The 18,768-nt window shown below is 41.9% G+C and overlaps 1 protein-coding gene across 1 annotated transcript; it reads right to left on the bottom strand.

The window, feature by feature from the left end:
- Positions 1-710: 710 nt before the first annotated feature.
- ppap2d (phosphatidic acid phosphatase type 2D) lies at positions 711-17,087 on the bottom strand. The gene is made up of 6 exons (XM_026164693.1): positions 16,300-17,087; positions 6,151-6,308; positions 5,686-5,975; positions 5,526-5,583; positions 2,474-2,650; positions 711-2,255 (listed from the first exon to the last, which is right to left on the bottom strand). Exons 1-6 carry the CDS (start codon positions 16,505-16,507, stop codon positions 2,151-2,153), a joined length of 996 nt encoding a protein of 331 aa, XP_026020478.1. The 5' UTR covers positions 16,508-17,087; the 3' UTR covers positions 711-2,150.
- Between the last annotated feature and the right edge of the window lie 1,681 nt (positions 17,088-18,768).

The raw sequence follows: 18,768 nt of genomic DNA on the forward strand, positions 1-18,768 counted from the left end.
ACTCTCCCCAATCTACCAGCCCATCTGTTCTGCCAACTGCTCCGTTACGCTTCCCCCTCATTACTGGACCACTTTCCCTGCTCGTCCCCTTACCTTATCGTTATGCACACAGACATTACTGAAGCTCTCGCTTCTTCTCTCTCTCTCTTTTGCCCTCTCTGTCTCATCTGAGCTGCTTTTTTCCCCTCCCTAAGCCTCGAAGTACATTGGAGAAAGAGAGAGAGAGAGTGAGTGAGTGAGTGAGTGAGTGAGTGAGTGAGAGAGAGAAAAAAGAAATCAAAGAAAATGCCTCAGACGCCCTGACCTGTATCTGGCTAAGCATCTCCATGGTAGCATGACCCCCTGAAACAGCCCATCATGCTCCACTGCACTTGAAAAGGACCGAGTGCAGAGAAGGGGCAGAACGAGGAAGGGTGTGAAGGAGGAGAGAGAGATGAAGGAAACTACGAGGGCACTGGAGTGGAAGCTTCAAAACCCCACATGGTTAAATCACTTTTTCTGTTAAATGTTTGTTTTATTTTAGCTCAAGATTTCCTCACCTCCACACCATGTTTGGTATCCCCCGCGTAAATAATGAATGCCCATATGAGGAAAAGGCTAAATGGCTTTTTTTTTTTTAAAAACACTGATACATTGACGTTCAGTATGTGTAGGTGTGCTAGGCACTTTTCAGTCTGCCGAAGCTAAACATGAAAAAAAGACAGAAGAACTTTGAAACATTCAACATTCGATGGTTTAATGGTTTGGTTTTCTTTTGAGTACAGTGGTTATTTCTGCCGCTGTGGCATTCACAGACAAATCAAACAAACAAAAATATCTGGGAACACAAAAATATATATAGCTTTCTGATAACATCTGTGGCTCAGTCTAGTAGTTACAACAGGTACAAGAGCAACTCTCTGTACCCGATCGACAAAAACGTAAATACAAACACTTACATAAACATGTAAAAACGGTCCAAAACTTGAACTAATACTTGAAATTCTGTGGTTCTGTGGTTTATAAAATGAAATTGCTATTTACATTCAGTTTGAATAATTATCTTTTCATGAAAAGAATATAGTGTATGAGTCAGACATTAACAAAAATAAACACTGATTATTCAAACTTGTGATAAAATATATAATATTGATTATAATTAGAGGGTTCCACTATGTTCAAGTGCTATTAATAAAGACGCACAGGAGGACCGCTGGGATCGCGGCTGCACAGCTCCTGTCTGAGTGGCATAAATCAAGGTGCAGCTCAAGAGTTTGGAGTCCAGGGACAAAAGGTCAGAGGTTACAAAATTCAGTCAAAACCTCCACCTCTGAGACACAGTCAAAGTGGTTAGTAGCAGGAAAGTGGCAGTGAATGGGAAGAGAAATTACCTGGTCAGATTGCTCCCAGTCACTGACTTGGTTACTCAAAAGAGAAAGATGGCATTCTATCACAGCTCAAACATTGTTGTCCTTTGCTTACATGTGTTTTATCATGTAGTCACAGTGGTGTAGGGTCGACTTTTTAGGTTAGTGGCACGTCGTGCGACTGAAGGCAAAGATCGTTAGGAAGCCTGTGCTTGTTCCGTCACTTTGCACAGAGCTGTCTTTACATCTGAGGTCCGATGGTCTCAGTTAACAGCTGCTGGCTCATGTTTTCCAAGCTGAGCAAGGAATCAAAAACCAAAAACCGAGGCTGGTATTTTCTCATCTCTAACCCGTGACCAAAGGGTGACTGGCTCGGCTTTGAAAGCTAAGCAAACGCACTTGCCAAAGCCCTCCATACCAGAAGAAAACAAACTAGCTTTCAACTTTAGCAGCTTCTACAACTTATCTTGAAAAATAAACACTTTTAATCTTTTTTCATATATAAAAAAATATTTCTAATATTACCACAAAGTTTGTTCCACTGGACGGGTTTGACTTGTAGTCTTGTTGCATTTATCTTATGTCTATATGTGTTAGATGACTGTATGTTTGCGTGTATATCAATATACCAAAAGTATAAGCAGGTTAGATTGTACTCTCAATATTTTCTTAGAATGATATCCTTTCTTCTAAACTAGTTCCTCAGTTCTTTGTGCTCCTCACCTGTGCTATCTACTGCTCTCCCTGTATTTCTGCAGTTCACTTCTCTGATCCTCCGATTCCTGAAATGACTGCATGCACCTGCTAACAGACAGTTTGCTGGCTGGACAGTGGACTCTCCAGGGACATGCTAGTGGGAGACCCGTCTGGGCGGGCGCAGGGCTTAAACATGGTGGAGATATAGAAGGCCTGCAGGCACAGACAAAAAAAAAAACAATTGTCAGGAAAGACACGCAGACCACACATGCTGTCAATCACTCACTGTTTATAAACAGAGAGTGGAAATTGAGGGAGAAAGCATAGTGTTTGAGCTAACACAGTCAGCAGAAAGCAGCGAGAAACAAACCCTGCGAGGAAAAGGATAACTGGTATTCAGGCTATTTAGACAACAGTGAATTTTAACATACCACCCAGTATGCGGTGAGCCCTCCTTGAATAAAGCCTGTAAGGACGTCAGTGGGATGGTGACGGTAGTCTGAGATGCGGCTCAATCCGGTGTAGACAGCGATCATTACTAAGAAGAACTGTATAAGTGGGCGCAATAGCCGAGCTCCTCGCCACGACAGCCGTGCCTGCAGGTAGAACTGCAAAAAAAGAAGATAAATACCATTATTATTTTCACTACTAAGTGAATATATGGCTATGGGCACTTATGTGCTAATGTATGCCCCCACAAACATAAATTTATGGTTATGTCTAATGACTGAAGTTCTATAAACTAAGTGGAACATGAACATCCATTTAATCTGCTGCCCAGAGGGGGGAAGAGAAGTTTGGCATGGTTTCATTAGCACTTTTTAAACCCAACTTCCTGCTTTTGTTCATCCTCATCCCGTGCATCAGCGCTACAGTACAGAGGTCCTGTTTGTGTGCGTGAAAATGGGGTCACAGGTCGAGCTGAATGCAGATGCAGGGCTCGCTTTATGAGGTGGCTGGAGGTATGTCTGAGTCAAACAGCCGCTGGGGAGCATGTGGTCTACATTACTGCTGGCAAGCCGATCCTCGCTGTCTCTCCTTTTCCTATCTTAACTGAGAACAGGTGTCACTATTCCTGCTGTACACACAAGTAGCTGGCAAGGTCATGGTGGCGTGTAGCTGCAAGTCTGACACATTCTCACTAGGTTGTCTAAGCTCTGTCAAATAATTTGTAAGCAGCAACTTCTGTGTGTGCGTGCTTGTGTGGAGAAAAAAAACACTAGGTTTTTGTTTTAGTCACGCCACTTCTTCCTTTCAGTTTGCTACCCTTTCATTCCTCTCAGTCAGTCCCACAATATTCATCCCTTTCTTTCTCTTTTGGTTCAAAAAGGAACATTTTGCTGTGGACTTGTAAAAAAAACTGTGCAGTAATTATGAGCCACCCCTCATTTCTTTATCTTTTGCTAGGTAAAGAAGAAATAGATGTAGTGATTTGTTGAAAGATAAATTGATATTTTCTTTATTATTTTTGAACATAGCCTGAACTCTCTTGGGCAAGCTTCCCTGTAATTTCTTTAAGTAGTCTTCAAGAATAGTTCTCCAGGCATCTTCAAGGATATTCAAAGCTCTTCTGTAGCTGCTGGCTGCCTTTTGTTCTGTTCTCTTATTATTATTTTTTTGATTTGCTCTTGTGAGGTCAGTCTATGACTGACAGTGTTCCATTGTGAATTTTTATATCCAGGTATGGTTTTACTGCACTGCATTGTCACGCTGAAAAATGAAACGACTGCCAATCAGATGCTTCAGAAACAGTATCCAGCGGTGAGTCAAAATCTGACGTACTTTCTTCATTCATATTTCCATCAATGCTGACAAGATCCCCAACGCCACTGGCTGAAATACAGCCTCAAACCATGACAGAGCCTCCACCATGTTTTACAGATAGCTGTAGACACTCACTGTTGAACTTCTCTCCTGACCTTCTCTGTATGTACTCACAATGACTTGAAGACGTGACGTTTTTGTCTAATTTAGCATACTGGAGCATTCTCTTCCCGGTTTCCTTCTTGAAAGCAAACCTTCCACTGAGACTATCTCTAACAAGGTTTCAGCAAACAGTAGGTGGACAGGGCCAGCTGTGTCTCTGAGGTACTGTGTCAGGTCTTTGCTGGATTTCCCCCCCCCCTATTCTTAGGACATGACTTTCAAATACTGCTCATCTGCTGTAGATTTCTTTTAGTTTTTTTAGGCTTGAAACTTCGTATTTTGTCTTCCATTTATCTAGTTTCCTCAAATATTTTAAGGAAACAGTGTACACCATGCACAGATATGTAAAGTTTTTGAGCTAAATGCTCTTTGAGAATCACCTTGTTGGTGCAACCGTTATTTTATCCCTTTCGAACATATTTTCCATAGATTCGGTTAAAGAAATGGGAAGAAATTATGTGTTTTGTCACAGGCCGTTAGTAGCAAAGTACCTAAAAATATAATTTATAATTGGTTATTTGCTAGACTGTGACTAAGATAGGTGTTATGCTTGAACAATTCATAGGTCAGTGTTACAGTAAGTGGTCTGACGAACAACAACAAAAAAATCTTTCCTCTAGTCCCAGACAGATGGACTGAAGTGAAAATGAAAGAAGACTTTCAGAGAGTCTGGAAAACTACTGCTTAAGACAAAACAAAAATAACAACCTGCAAGTCTGGCTCTTTATAACTGAAATATACAGAAATAAGACACAGCACTGTACAAATAGAGAAGGTTTTCTCCTCACTTTGAGTTTTGAAAAGCAACAAATTATTTTCATTCATCTCAGATGAATACAAATATTTATGTCACCTGAAAACCATTAATTAGCAGCTAGCGATGATGGTTATGTGAAGTATGTGAACGTTTCATAGACAATAATGTGCTTTTGTCTCCCTCTAACTGTCACTTCTCTCTCACAATGCGCCCATGACTACAGGGCAGTGTGCTGTGAGAAAAAAATGAAGAGATGGGGAGGGAGGCTTGGAGGGTTGAGAGGGTGTCTATTGCTGAAAGAAGCCTGTCGATCTCTCAGCAGGCATATTCAGCTCTCCCCCCTCGACTAAATGAGACCCACAACAAGGCCTCCTCTGTCTGCGGAGTCTCTTCATCTATTCATGTTCCCTGTGGAAAACATTCTCCCTCATTCTCTACCCCACTCCAAATCCTCCTCCTCCCTATCTTTCTGTCTCACCAGCCCTTTTGGTTGGAAGCTGGCTGCCTGTAGAGAATTGGTTCTCTCAAAGATCGGGAACCGTGAATGTATTTAACAGCACATGGCTTGGTGTGTCTTTCCACATGTTCAATTAGCATTGTTCTCGGCCTCTAGGGGCTGGTGTTGTCTTTAAAAACTGAAAACAAAGCAAGAACTGTAATCTTCCTCTGATACTATAAACACTGGGGTGAATACAGTAATTACACAATATGAGCTCAGGTGTATGTAGAGGTCAACTTTCCAGATTTGTTCGCCGATAGACTGGGTGTGTTTGTTTGTTTGTGAAGCAAAGGTGACTTACTGCCAGATAAAGCATTGTGTACATCGCGAAGGAAGCATGGCCGGAAAAGAAGGACTTCCTGAAAGAGAAGATCCATAAACGCAGCCAAATGTTACACATTAACTTGGGTTTCTGTATACAGCACCCTGAGAAAGCAGATAATTGCACATAAACCACACACCTTGCCTCCTCCTCCAACTTCTTCTCCGCACTGCAGACTATGGACTCTGCAGGGACATAGATGCCTTCCTTGCAGTTAATGGATGCATATGTGATGTTGCACACATCCAGGAAGTTGGGTCTCAGGCGACCTACGCTTAGCTTGGCCATGTTGGTGAGAGACTGACCAATACAACAGCCAAACAGGAAGCTTCCCAGTTCCTTGTACAGGCATGACACATAGCAGTTTCTAACAAAAGCTCGTGAGTGCACACCTCGGAAACGCACACGATAGCATTCACCTACAGCGATCTGAAAGAAACAAAGACAGGAGACAACTTTTAACTTGCCATACTGCCCGGCTGAACAAATACTGTGAAAGTATGTTTGTTTTACTTTTAAGCAAACACAAGCACATTTACACTATAAGAAGATGATGATAGCTTTAACTCACTGTCCTTACACATAACATCAATTACTGTCTTACCGCTACACCAGTGATGGCGATGCCACCAGCGATGAGCAGGCTGTCGGGGATGGCCTCGGTCGTTATGTTGGGATAAGTGATGCTGGGGTCTCCGCAGAAAAAGCCTCGTTTGTAGGGAGTCACAAACTTCATCTCGCATGCAAAAAATGGGATGGAGGCTGTGGGGGTCGGGGGGGGAAAAGGGAGTGGAGGCAGACAAAAAAACAAAACAAAAGATGGCTTGATGAATATCTATGATGTGGTCTGTGTAACAACGATGACAAATAAAAGAGACAGCGCGATACATGGACAACGGTACTGTCTACTCATATGAAAATGGCCTAACATAATAAAGGGGGGTAGCATTAAAGCGTCAGTCATTTGGTGATATGAGTTCCAGATTCCTGGGGATCAGGGAATTCCACACATAGCTGCTTTCAACATGGGAGCAGGGAGAAGGAGAAGGCTGACAGACATGAAAAGATGTGAAAAAATGGAGGCAGCATGACAGTGGAGAATTCAGATGAGGAAGGAGGAAGAAGTTATTGAGAGCATGTTACACAAAAACATCAGTGTGCTCAAAGAACACAATAAAGTCACTGTGTATTGTTAAACAAGTATGTTTTCTTCAAGCCAAAAGCAGTGACTCACAGTTTAATCCATCTTAACTTATATTAACAGCTGTCTCACATTATGTTTACTGCCTGGTCACTAATTATAAGAATTTACGCTATCAGGTGAAAGTGGCCAAGGTCTGGTTTGCTTAGGTAAACATCACCACGCAGTCTCATGATCAAAGTTCACTGGGGAAAATTAGCGTTTTAACCAGTTTTTAATGACGAATTGGAAGGTGGTGATTGTAGCTCCACAAACGAGGGCTGAGCTGCACGGCTTTTGTTCTGCATTGTACTTAACACTAATAGCCAATATCCCTCTAAAGTCCCAGCATGCTCCATTTCTCTGTCCCTTATCCCATGTCCCCTTGTCACCCCATGGAATGCAGCGAGGACATGGGACTAATCATTAACCTCTGTGCCTTTCCCTATCATCCCAGGCCTGCTCGTTGGTTGGAACGCTCCCAGGCCAAAACACTGCTCCTGCCAGAGAATCTCTCAGACTACGTGACTGAAAAGAACACAGGATACACATTTAAAACCAGGCCAGAAGGATTCTCACTCAAACACATAAACAAGGGTCTGAAAACATTCCTTTAATCATGATAAATCACCAAATTTTGAAAGAAAAGAGTGGGAAATGAGTATTTGATGAACAGCAGGTAGCTACAGTTTGTCCACTTTGAGATCTGCCAAAACTGGCTCCGTATCAGCTTTAACCAAACACAGAGTCAACTAAACTCCCATGCTGTTCATTCAACCTTACTGAACTTACTGATAGGCACGGGAGATGTGATTAAGGCTGGGATACAGTAAGACATAGGTCAAATGTGTGTGTGTTAAAAAAAAAAACTCTGCAGTCAAAGTCAAGCTGCCCTCCCAGAAAGACAAAACAAAGACTAAAAACAAGCTCGCGTCCATGTATTTCATGAGATGTTACGGCAGGGAAGGAGAGAGGGAAACATCCTGTAGACAGATAGCAGAGCCTGTGACGCCAGCACACAGAGCAAACGCCTCACATCTGACCCCAATCTCTCACTCATCCCATCCAGATAACACATGTACAGATTCTTCATATGGAAATTCAGCTCACTGATGTGCCTCATATAACATGTTTTGCTAGTAAAATAATCTATTAGAACATCTCCTTCTTCTTCTCTATCTATCTATCTATCTTGTGGTTATCCTAGTGAGAGTTTACATTAGCTAAGATCAATGGAGTACCTGTGTTTGCTTTTGTGCTAATTGGTAGATAAATAAATAACCTCAATGAGAGTTCATGTTTGCCTTTGTGTTACCTGCATGAAATGCATCTTTTTGAATCACTTGATCATAATACCCCTATGCATGTCATACCCAAGTGGAGACGTGAGGTATTTGATTCCACACCCAGATTTTTTTCTCCAGTACAGTCAGCTCCTTTCAAATAAGTGTTATGCAAAAGCCCCAACATAACAACAACAACAACAATCCACTAAAATAAAACGCTGATGACATTTTATAAGGACTTTTAAACTGAGAGAGACATGCTGTGTTTGGGGGTAATCAAACACTGATGATACATTTTAGCATTTAATAATGAAACAAATACTTAAAACAACAACAAGTACTATTTTGTGTTGAACAGGGGCTTCTTTTGACCCTTTCTGGTTTCCATATAATCCATTAAAAGCCCCTCATCTGATTCCAGAAATCAGTATTTTGTTGTATTGACACAGAGATAATGGTGAGAAGCTCCATTAAAGTCCAAACACTTATACTGTAAGACTTTTTAAAGGCGAAGGAAGTGTCACGTCAGTCAGAGACGGCTTGTAATGCTTCCCCATTTTTGCATGCAATAATCACTAAACATGACAAAAGTGGTTTAGTGGTTTAAAAAGCTCCTTGATAATATCACAAGAGAAAAACTGAGCAAACATACTTGAAACCACATTAGTTATTTAGTTTGTGAACAATCCTAAAGAAATTACAAGCTCCTATGTCACAGTCAACCTCTATGCTTTACAACTACATTCAAAATGTTTTCACAACATGACTGAAAAACACTCCACAGACTCTCACTTCATCTGTCAGGCAGCTGTGAGCCAACCTCTGCACCTGGCCAAGACATGCTCAAAAGAGAGCCAGACCAGGAAGGCCTGCAAGAGCACACAAAAGGAGGCAGAGGAGTGGGCTGGCTCCAAGAGCCAAAATGTGCTGCTCACTGGGCCTAACATTCAAAGCAGGAATGCTTTCAAATAGTCAAAAGGATAGAAAGAAGAAGGGGAAAGAGGAAGGGAGGAAAAGAGGGGATATGTGCCTCTCTCTGAGAAACTGTTCTGGTTCTAATTTACACATCTATGACCACAGCCCAGAATGAGCTCACTGTGAGAGGGGAACAACAACAACCAAAAGCAACAAAATAAAGAAATAAAAAAAACAGCAAATGAAAAAAGTGGTTTAAGGAGGAGTGCAAAGAAAAGAGGGCAGATGGTAGGAATTCATCGACATACTTTCAAGTCATGTTGCTCAACATCTACTGATCAATTCATTGTTGGACTGAAAGCTAGGCTGCGATGCATGGCCACAAGGGCGGAGAATTGACAAATGGGTGTGTGGATGTGTGTGTGTGTGTGTGTGTGTGTGTGGGGGGGGGGGGGGGGGGGGCAGTAAAACTGGGGTGAGAAAAACTGGAAAGATGGAGCCAAGAGACATGCAGCAAAGGTTCCTCTTTAAAGAACAGCAGACGGAGGCGATTAGTGGTGGTTCTGGAATGTGAGGGTCAGAGATCTGGGCTCTGATGGGACCCGCTCTGTAAACACGACCCCGCCTCAACAGGCAGAATACCCCCCGACACACATACACATAAAAAAAAAAAAAAAAACCTCACTGAGATGCAGACAAACCAAATCCACAGCCGCATAGATTAACAAGACAACCAAAACACACCGCAAAAAAAAAAAAAAAAAAAAAAAAAAAACACCTGGAAAAAATTAACCAACCATGCCAGAGCCATGAACCACAGAAAAACCCCCTAACGATCCAAAACACAGCCATTAATGCAGACACCACAATCACTATCACAGAGCTAAATTCACTCGTATGGATGCTGCTGCTTCTATCACTAAAAAACAGCCTGTGTATACTCATGGATTAGCATGACATATCCTAAAGCTATCTCCAAGCCACAGTAATGGTCATCTGTTTCCATCACACTCAATAATATTTGACTGCACAGGCCTCTTTCTACTTTTGCCCTTTGATAAAGCTAGAGGACAGACTGTTAGTGACCTGTCAACACAGAGCCATGTGGCCTGCAGGACCTGGGACCGGGATGAGCGTGGCCTGTGCAGCACCCTTCACGGGTGGTCCACCCACACTGAGCTCTTCACCAGCTTGCATGTGCCAGGAGATCACAACTAAATTTTAAGGTGCTTATTTACCTTCAAGTCAACCTTTCAAAAATAATAAGCCAGTGAACTGTATCGCGCAGTGTTGGAATTTGAATCTCTGCGAGGTTCATAATCCCCAGTAACAACATTACAAGGAAGCAGCGTGACGGCATTCCTAGTACGCTCATAAATGGCAGTCTGCAGATGGACTGGGTGGGTTTTTGCAATTATTTGTGCAATAATGACTGAAGCCGTCTTCATAAGATCTGTTATTTCATCTAATCCCTTCTCAGTTTGAGATCATTACAGGCAGAGTTGAGAATTTGTACCTGAAACAAAAGACTGTTTTAAAAGTTAGTCCAGAGAGAGTCTGTGCGCCTCACTGCATAATTCTCTATCACACAAAAGAACAAACACACACAGGCAGTTGTACTGTAGGGCAGGTAAGTCAGCAGGTGAATTCATTCGCACCAAGGCTGTGATTATTATTGGCAACCGCGGATGGCAAAAAACTCAATTAAAGTGCAGTGTGTGTATGACAGGTACATCCTGTTCTTCCTTGGTGGCCCAATCCAGGTAAGGGAGGAATGGGGGAAGAGTAAGTGTTAGCCTCCTTACTGACACACACACACCCACACACACTCTTTTACTTTCCCATAATTGGCTGGATTGTTTTGGGAGATGGGTCTGTTTTGTCTGCCCTGATGGCGTCGACGAGGGATTTTTAAGTGAAGAACAAAGGCGGGCTGAGAAGCCGCAACAGAGTTTTGTTAACCATCTGCTATCATCAACATCTGCTGCAGCTGGACTCCACACACACACACTGTTTAAGTACACCCACTGCTTCATTTATCAGCCCATACCCAACTCATTAATGTAGGCAAAAACAGGGGCCCCAGAAAGAAACAGTCGACCGCTCAAAGTACCTCGCTGGCCAAAAATGTTAATATTTATGGAGGTTTAATGCACTACATTAATAACTCAACACAGAGCAAATGCAAACCCTACGTCTCCATGACCATGAAAAATAAAACACAATGACGCTTAAAAACTTAGCTTTTTCAACTCCTAACAGTGCACCAGGAGATTTCTTGCCTGCCCTTTCCACTGTTACTGTTGCCACTAGCCAGTAGAGACATGCTTCCCACAGTTGCTTCTGTTCTTGCCACACTTCAGTGCCTTGCTTCCTGGAGCCTGACTCTGGAGTTCAGGGCCGGAGCGGGGAAGTTTGAAGCAGTCTGTCTGTCTGTCTGATTCAGTAAGAACATAAAGAACCCGCCACTGTGGTGCATATCTTGGAAACTTTAAAGAGTTCCCCAGTGGTTTTTGTGGCATGAAGGTAAGGGCGTGCATTGTGAGATGAGAGCTGCCAGTCTGCAATGTGAAAATGACACAGGATTTTGGGTTAGACTGCTGGAGAGGTATTTAGCATGGTACAGCATGATTGCGGTGGCACTCTATGGATGGAAAAAGTTCAAACCTGCAGGGCTGTTTTGTCAGAGTGTTCGGATTTGCAGGGGAATGTGCTGTTAGGACAGTCAGAGCTTGAGATGATTAAGGGAGGATGGTCTCCAGCAGGTGAGATGAGACACACTGATAAAATGTACCCGATGATGGGTAACTATGCAATGGCGCCAAGAGGGAATGTCTAAGTTTTCTTATAGGGAGACAGACAGAAGACAAATCGTTAGTTCTAACAGACGAAAAGGCGGAGTTACAGCCTGTATTCGGAGTCAGGTAGACAGTCTTCTGGTATCCTCTCCAGGCCCATTGGAGCTAATGAGCGCTGAGGATTAGAGCGATACACACATCTTTATTCGCTCATTATAGCTAATACCTATGGACCACCCTGGGCACTTATGGAATCGTCATCTAGGAGAAGATTACAGCTGTCTCATTAAAAGTACATTTGAAGCTATCTGCTGTCTGAACATTTCCTATCTGGTTCTGAGTACTACTTCCTCATTGAGACATAAACAGACAGCTGTGTATAGGATCCCTCGAGCAACCAAGGGTTTGACCCCTGACCCCTACTGTAGATTCTGCCTCCTCAGTCTTTCCGGATCTTACTCCCCTCTCCACCCTTGGGGCTTTTCCTTCATTCAAGTTCTTACTTGCCCCTCAGCCTATAGATACGTGGGACTTAGTCGATTCCAGCGTGCTAATGGGTGAAGGAAGATGTACCGAGAAGTGAAGTGAATAGGCCCATGTGGTCTGTCTGAGCAACAGCGCACTTAATGGATTCCTGTAACTCTGCAGCACTGTCAAACGGGAAGGAGATGCATTAATAGACTAAGAGGGGACAGAAAGCGAAATCAGTTCTTCCACTAGCTAATGATTTGACTGAGCCATTTTTAATGGTGCTCCATCTGTCAGCCGCAGACTGACGCCAATGTTTTCCTTAACTTCAGAGAGTCAGGGCCTAAGACGCACAGCAAAACAAGACCGGCAAATTTGTCAACAAACAGCAAGCACATGGCAGCTGTAGTAGGGTAGTTAACAGCGATGACTCATACACATACAAAACACCCACACCCACACTTTTACACATACGCACACAACTTAATATTTCGGAGCCTATACACAACTGCACGCTCTGACATGTCAGCCTTTTGCTGCCTGACTCACTTGGCAGCTTTCTCTGCCAAATAAGTATAACCCAAAATCCTCTAACAAAAATCTGACACCCGCCCAAAACACATGGAGACGTAAAACACACTCACACGCCTCACTACATCAGTGGGACACCTTTGGTCCCAAAGTAGAGCTCGGCTGAAGAAAAGATAATAAAAAGAGAAGAGGATATAAGCGGATGTAGGGTAGAAAGAGGCAGGCCTTTCAGTATTCAGATCACTTAAGTAGATACCAGTCATCTTGTTCTGGCAAGCTGCTTCATGTCTTGACACACATACAACAGCAATCAACTGTTTCCAGCTTTCTCTTTCTATTGTACACAAAAACACAATCCATGTAAACTGTATCATTTTAACCACGGCTATGATCTTTTGCATTTCAGGCATGTGTGAAAATGGCATAGCTCTGTAATTAACCTCTAGAGAAAAGTCGTGCCTCATAACATTCTTTATGTTTCACTTATATTGTATGAGCTTTTGTTGTGCAGCAGGCTACTCAAGTGCTGTTTTCATTCAGTTACCCTTAAAGAGAGTTACTTTATTATGGCGATGATAGAGTCAGGGCCACCTGCGCAGGAGGGAAATAGCAGCATAGTCTAGAAGTCTTGTCCCTGCACGCTCGTCAGATATGACAAAAACCTCAAACCTCCTGACATGTGCGTGGCTGGGCTCTACATAGTACATGCAGCCACAGGGTGAAAAATATTGTCATCTCTCTTTGAGTCCCAGTCCCAGCAATAATGCATGCACACACTTTAGCACACAGGCAAAGACTTGAAAACAAATTGCAGTTTGCAAATCACATGGAACTTACTGGCACTGAGCTTAACCAAAACAATCCATCTCTGTCAGGCATCATGTGCATGCCCGAACACCCCCATAATCAACACTATGATACGCAAAGTACAACAATATTAGACAAGCCTGGTGTTGAGAAAGAATCAGGTCAGGTAAACTCAGCCAAAGCCTCAGTTAATGAGTTCAATGTCACCACATTCCACAGACAGATTAAAGCTCATTCAACACCACAACATACTAGTTTCACGTCGCCACTTCAAATGTGAATTAAGCCCTAAAGAGACAGCGATAACCTCAGAACATTGCAGAATCCCTCTTCAGCTGATTGCATAAAGAGTGGCGGTGCTTCAGGGCCAAATTCCACTTTTACAGTTGTGAATGAGCCCCTTTAAAGGATGAATAACGCTGGTGGGTCAACTGTCTGAGGGAATCTGATAAAGGCACTTTTAAGGGAAATTTTGATTAGTCAGACATATGAGGGTCAAGAGAAATGAAGGGTCCAATTCATTTCCAACAATTGATGACATTCAATGCCAAATGCCCATAGATGAGTCAATGTCGGGCTTCTGCGAGACAGATACAGTCAGGATGGAGTAATCCAATAGCCCATACAGCACTGTATGCAACAATAAGGGGAAATAATGCCTTGTACTGTAAATTACATCTTATTTCAGGACATTTGATTGTTATCTGTGACATATAATAGCTAGTGTTGTGGTCTCACTGTGCTTAATAAAACTGAAAAAAAAAAAAGACTCTACTTCTCAAAATCAGTAAGATAAATCTCTTTAATCACAAACTCTAATACCTTGTGCCTTTGCATTATTACTGCAAGTCATTATTTGAAAACGTGTAACAGTATGTTCTCAGACACGTTTGCTGCCAAAGTGTACCAGGAACATATCAAAGAATCAAATCAAACTGGGACTTTAAAGATTGCTGAGCTTTGACTTGAACGTTTTAGTCCAACAAACTTTATAAATCCGCTCAGCTGTGTTCAGCTTGATGCCCAGCAACACAGGCTCAGAACTGTTATCGGTTCAGACCGGGGCTAAGAAGGGTCAGAGCACACAGTTTTTTGAGAAAGCTAGTGGCGTGCTTGGTTTATGTCTTAGGGGAAGAACTGAGAGAGCCCATTTCCTATACTTTCCTGACTGATGCTCAGTTGCTAGCCACTTCCTAAACCCAGAACAAAGCTGCAGAAAAGTGCACAAACTAAACAGCTAATAGTATACCTGCAGGGGTTAAGAATAACATAGTACAGAATAGAAAAGTGACTACCTCGACCTGTCATCGAGTTTGCCAGGCTACTTCCTAAGATTTAACGGCCAAGCCTGAGACCTGTCGGTCTGCCTAGACGGGTTCTGGCTTCAGTTGCAGCTGAAACACTAATTCACACAACACTGGTGCTCCCGTCCCTTTCGCAGTCATGTGAGATGACGGCATGGAATTTATGAATTATGTATTATTACACAAACAAACAAACTCTGTGTACAAATTTTAGGAGGATTTCTACTAATAGAAAGGGGCTGAAGTACAGTTAATGAAACAATTACAAGCAAAAATACCTTTCTGAGGTATTTTACAAATTTCAGGTAGAAGTAGAACTCTTTTTTTTCTTCCTTTAACTTTTCTATATTCCCTATACCCTTTGTGGCTTAGCACTGGCCCTGAAAACAACACAGAAGCATTAAAGTCCTTAGATATGGTTCATTGCATCATTAGAAGAAAAAACATGTGATTCGGTTCTACTATCTTTAAAAAGGTGGCACTAAAATCAGGCCTAAAGCACATGTCAACATGCATAACAACCTTTTACTTTGATTCTGAACAATTATAACTCTTCAACTTGAGTGTTTGAGGTTCTGTTTGTTCTGCTGCATTGCAAGTTCAATCTCACGCTGGCCATAATAAGTAGATTTTAAGAATACACTGAGAGAGTATTCGACCAATCTTAAAGCACTTGGAAGAACAGAATGACAATTTGTTTCCCTTTTACTGAATGAAAGCAATCTGGACAATCACGTTATAGCCTGAGTTAGTGACTATTACTGCTTTTATCGTTTATTTGATATGAATCTACTGCCAGTTTGTTTTTCTCCATAATAAGTTAACTTTTTTGGGTTGTGATTAGTATCTCCGTTGGCTCTCATTTCTGTGTTGATTGTGGCCTTGGCAGTTTTTGTTTCTTGATGTGAAGCTTGCTAGTTATATAAGCAAGGCTTCTGTGCACACTGTGGTGAATTATTGGCTACAAACAGTAAGCTAACCCTGAGAGAGGCTAAAGAGCTCTGCATAGAGGTAATTCAGCACCAGATCATACGCACGGGGCACGTTTTTATCCTTATTCCCACGTTCTTCTCCCGGGAAATTTGAGAGTTACCATGGGAACTGATGAATTCCCGGGACAACTCAGCTGCTGCCAGCTGAGCCCCCACCCACATTTTCCCCGGTTCTTCCCTCCCTCCTGCCCCCACGTGCATGTAGAGGGGACCGAGCTGAAGTTTTCTGCTCCAGTCTGAGCAGTTTCCACTTGACTTCTGGAAAAATGCTTTGCAGCTTCGTTAACTTTAACAAATCCCAATCCAGCGTTGGATAGTTTGTGCTTTTTTGCCCCTTGTCTGAAACCAACTTTGTTTATGACATTAGGGAAAAAGCAAATACAGAATTCAAGAGTCATTAAAACACTGATCTAGGTATTTAAAGATTTAAAATAGTACACTTGTTAAGTGAAATAGTAACACAAATTCTTACCAATACAAAGGCACAACACATCCAAACAAACAAGCATCTTCCTCTTGGTGCAAAACGAGCTTTCCACCTCAGGTTGGGTGAGGAATTGTTTCCCAGCTCCGTTCTCCCTCCCTTCCCCGGATCCTCCGCTGTCAGCTAACCGCCGCTGGAGCTCCTCATCCTGGGGGAGCATGCTGCTGTGAGTACCGGTGGAATTTAACTTCTGCATGTCTCTGGCTGGTTAAAAGTTAATGACAACTTGTTCGAATGTGGTTCCAGTAAGTCCTTTACGTTTGTAGTGGCTGGCAAACGATGAAAATCCCAAAAACTTTAAGTCCATCCGTCGTCGGTGCGCCAAATCATGTCAACTAAAGTTTGACAGCAGGAGACCCTGGTCAAGCAACCGGCCGCGAGGTGAGGTTACGTCGGTCATCCAAAGGCAAGAGAGAGGGGGGGGCGAAGCAAGGCAGGAGAAAACCAGACAGAGGAAAACAAGCATCCGACTAAACCGAGTCACAACAAACTTCTACCGCTGGAGCGTGCTCTACAGACTACTTTGAAACGTCCCGAGCGAAACATGTATGCAGCAGCGCACATTAATGGAACTTCAAAATAAACCCCGTGACTGCTCCTCCTATCCCAAGTCGAGTAGTGCTGATGCGTTTAAGTTGGTTATTTCCGGTATGTGGTAGTGGGTTTGACTTTACGCATTTTGTTGGGGCAAGGAAAAAAAACCTTAGAAAATCAATATGTAACGATCAGACTGGAGCTTGCTAACAAGTTCGATCCATTTGACCTCATGACCGGGTACATGTCCATGCCTTAAACTGCCTCGCCAGTGTCAGGACGTGTCCCACATACAACTTCTGGAGTTCAGAGGACATGTGGGTTGTTGTTGTTGTTTTTTTAAGAGTTTGTTGTTCAGAAATTTTACACAATCAAAACAACAAACCAAAACCAAACAAAACGAGGGTATAAATACATTCCATAATAATGATGTGTAGTGTGTCCTTGTAGAAAGTAATCTTATATCCTTTGTTGTGATGACTTTTTAATGGCATTTTTATTGCACTGAGCCTTACGCCTTAATGGGCACACGACTTCCTCACTATACAGCTAATTTAATTTCCATAATATTGACTGCTGCTTGATTGTCTGCCAGACCACTCAATAAAACAATCTGAAAGCGTGATATAAGTCTAGTCTTTGCCCCACTGGCATAAGGGCTTTATGAAATATCATGATATTTCATTTGTTAATCCAAAGCTGTATAGGTCATTTGATTCCTTTCGTTATTAAAGCTTTTGTTCGTTGGAGGTATCCTGCCACCTGCTGTAAAGATTAAAGTACTACTGCTTCGCCTCTGAAAAGTTCATCAGCTTTTTTAAATTGATACTTTAAGCTATTCATCCATCTGCTGATGCTCAAGCTGTTATTTCTATTATGAATTATTCGTCTACCTTATTCATTAGTTATTAGGCTTTGAATGGCCAAAAGCACCTATTGTAATTTCCCATCTAATATTCAAAATCTCTAATTTTCTATAGCGCAAACGACCATCAGCCTGATGGAAATGGAGACTCCCTTTTTTTAACTGAAAACTGAATGTTACCTGGAAAACATACAAGCACTGTTTTAATATTTCTCCACTTTTTATGCTTCTTTCATTTTTTTTACATACTGTAAAAAGTAGACGTTAAAGCCTACCGTGAGACAAAACCTTGAAATCATTGATGTTCAGATGGTGCATTAGTGCATTCATAGGGTTACAGGTAAACAAATATATGTCACCCTTGTTTTTTCTGACTCAGTTCTTTTATTTCATAACCTTTGATGCATCTGCTGTGCAAGTAAACGGCACAAAAAGTTCACGATATGGATCTAAACTGACTTTTAGATTAGCAGGTTAATCCTTATTGTCTAGGTAAAAGCTTTGCACATTTGCAATGAGCACCAAAAGCTAGATTATAACTGCATCACATATCACTCATTGCTTCATTTCAAAAGCCTTCCAGTAGTGGTCATTTTTATGGAGGTTTTCAGAGCTCTTTCATTTTTACTGTTTTTTTTTATTTTTGTTAAAAAAAGAGAGAAAATGTGTGTTCATATTTGGATAAACTTTTTAAGAAAAGGAAAAATGTCAATATAGGAGTGTGGTCCCAAATAATAATGGATTATCTTGTATTTTCCATAATTTTTTTTAAAAATCTGCTAAATCTCTGTAAACTAAAAATGTGGATCAGTCCATCGATGCATTTTCTTAGCTGCTTATCCATTTTACAGCTGCAACTTATCCAAGTTGTAATTAGTCCATGCTCACATTCACACCTACAGTACTTCATCACCTTCTTGAGTCACCACTAATTTCTTTATTTAGTGACTTACTGAAATATGAAAACATCCAAGGAAATACAATATATTAGGCAAAAACAGAGTTTGTACAATTCTAATGAACTTGAAAATCAACATTATGTATGTCCTGAACTCTCT

This window comes from Astatotilapia calliptera, chromosome 4, assembly GCF_900246225.1.
Source record: "Astatotilapia calliptera chromosome 4, fAstCal1.2, whole genome shotgun sequence".
NCBI lineage: Eukaryota > Metazoa > Chordata > Actinopteri > Cichliformes > Cichlidae > Astatotilapia > Astatotilapia calliptera.

Bases quoted from the DNA above. Each gene is read 5' to 3' on its own strand.
- ppap2d (XM_026164693.1), bottom strand. From the start codon at position 16,507: ATGCAGAAGTTAAATTCCACCGGTACTCACAGCAGCATGCTCCCCCAG. The intron at 6,309-16,299 runs GTAAGAATTTGT...CGACCCCCACAG, and splicing joins TGTGTTGTGCCTTTGTATTG to CCTCCATCCCATTTTTTGCA. The intron at 5,976-6,150 runs GTAAGACAGTAA...TGTTTCTTTCAG, and splicing joins TCGCCATCACTGGTGTAGCG to ATCGCTGTAGGTGAATGCTA.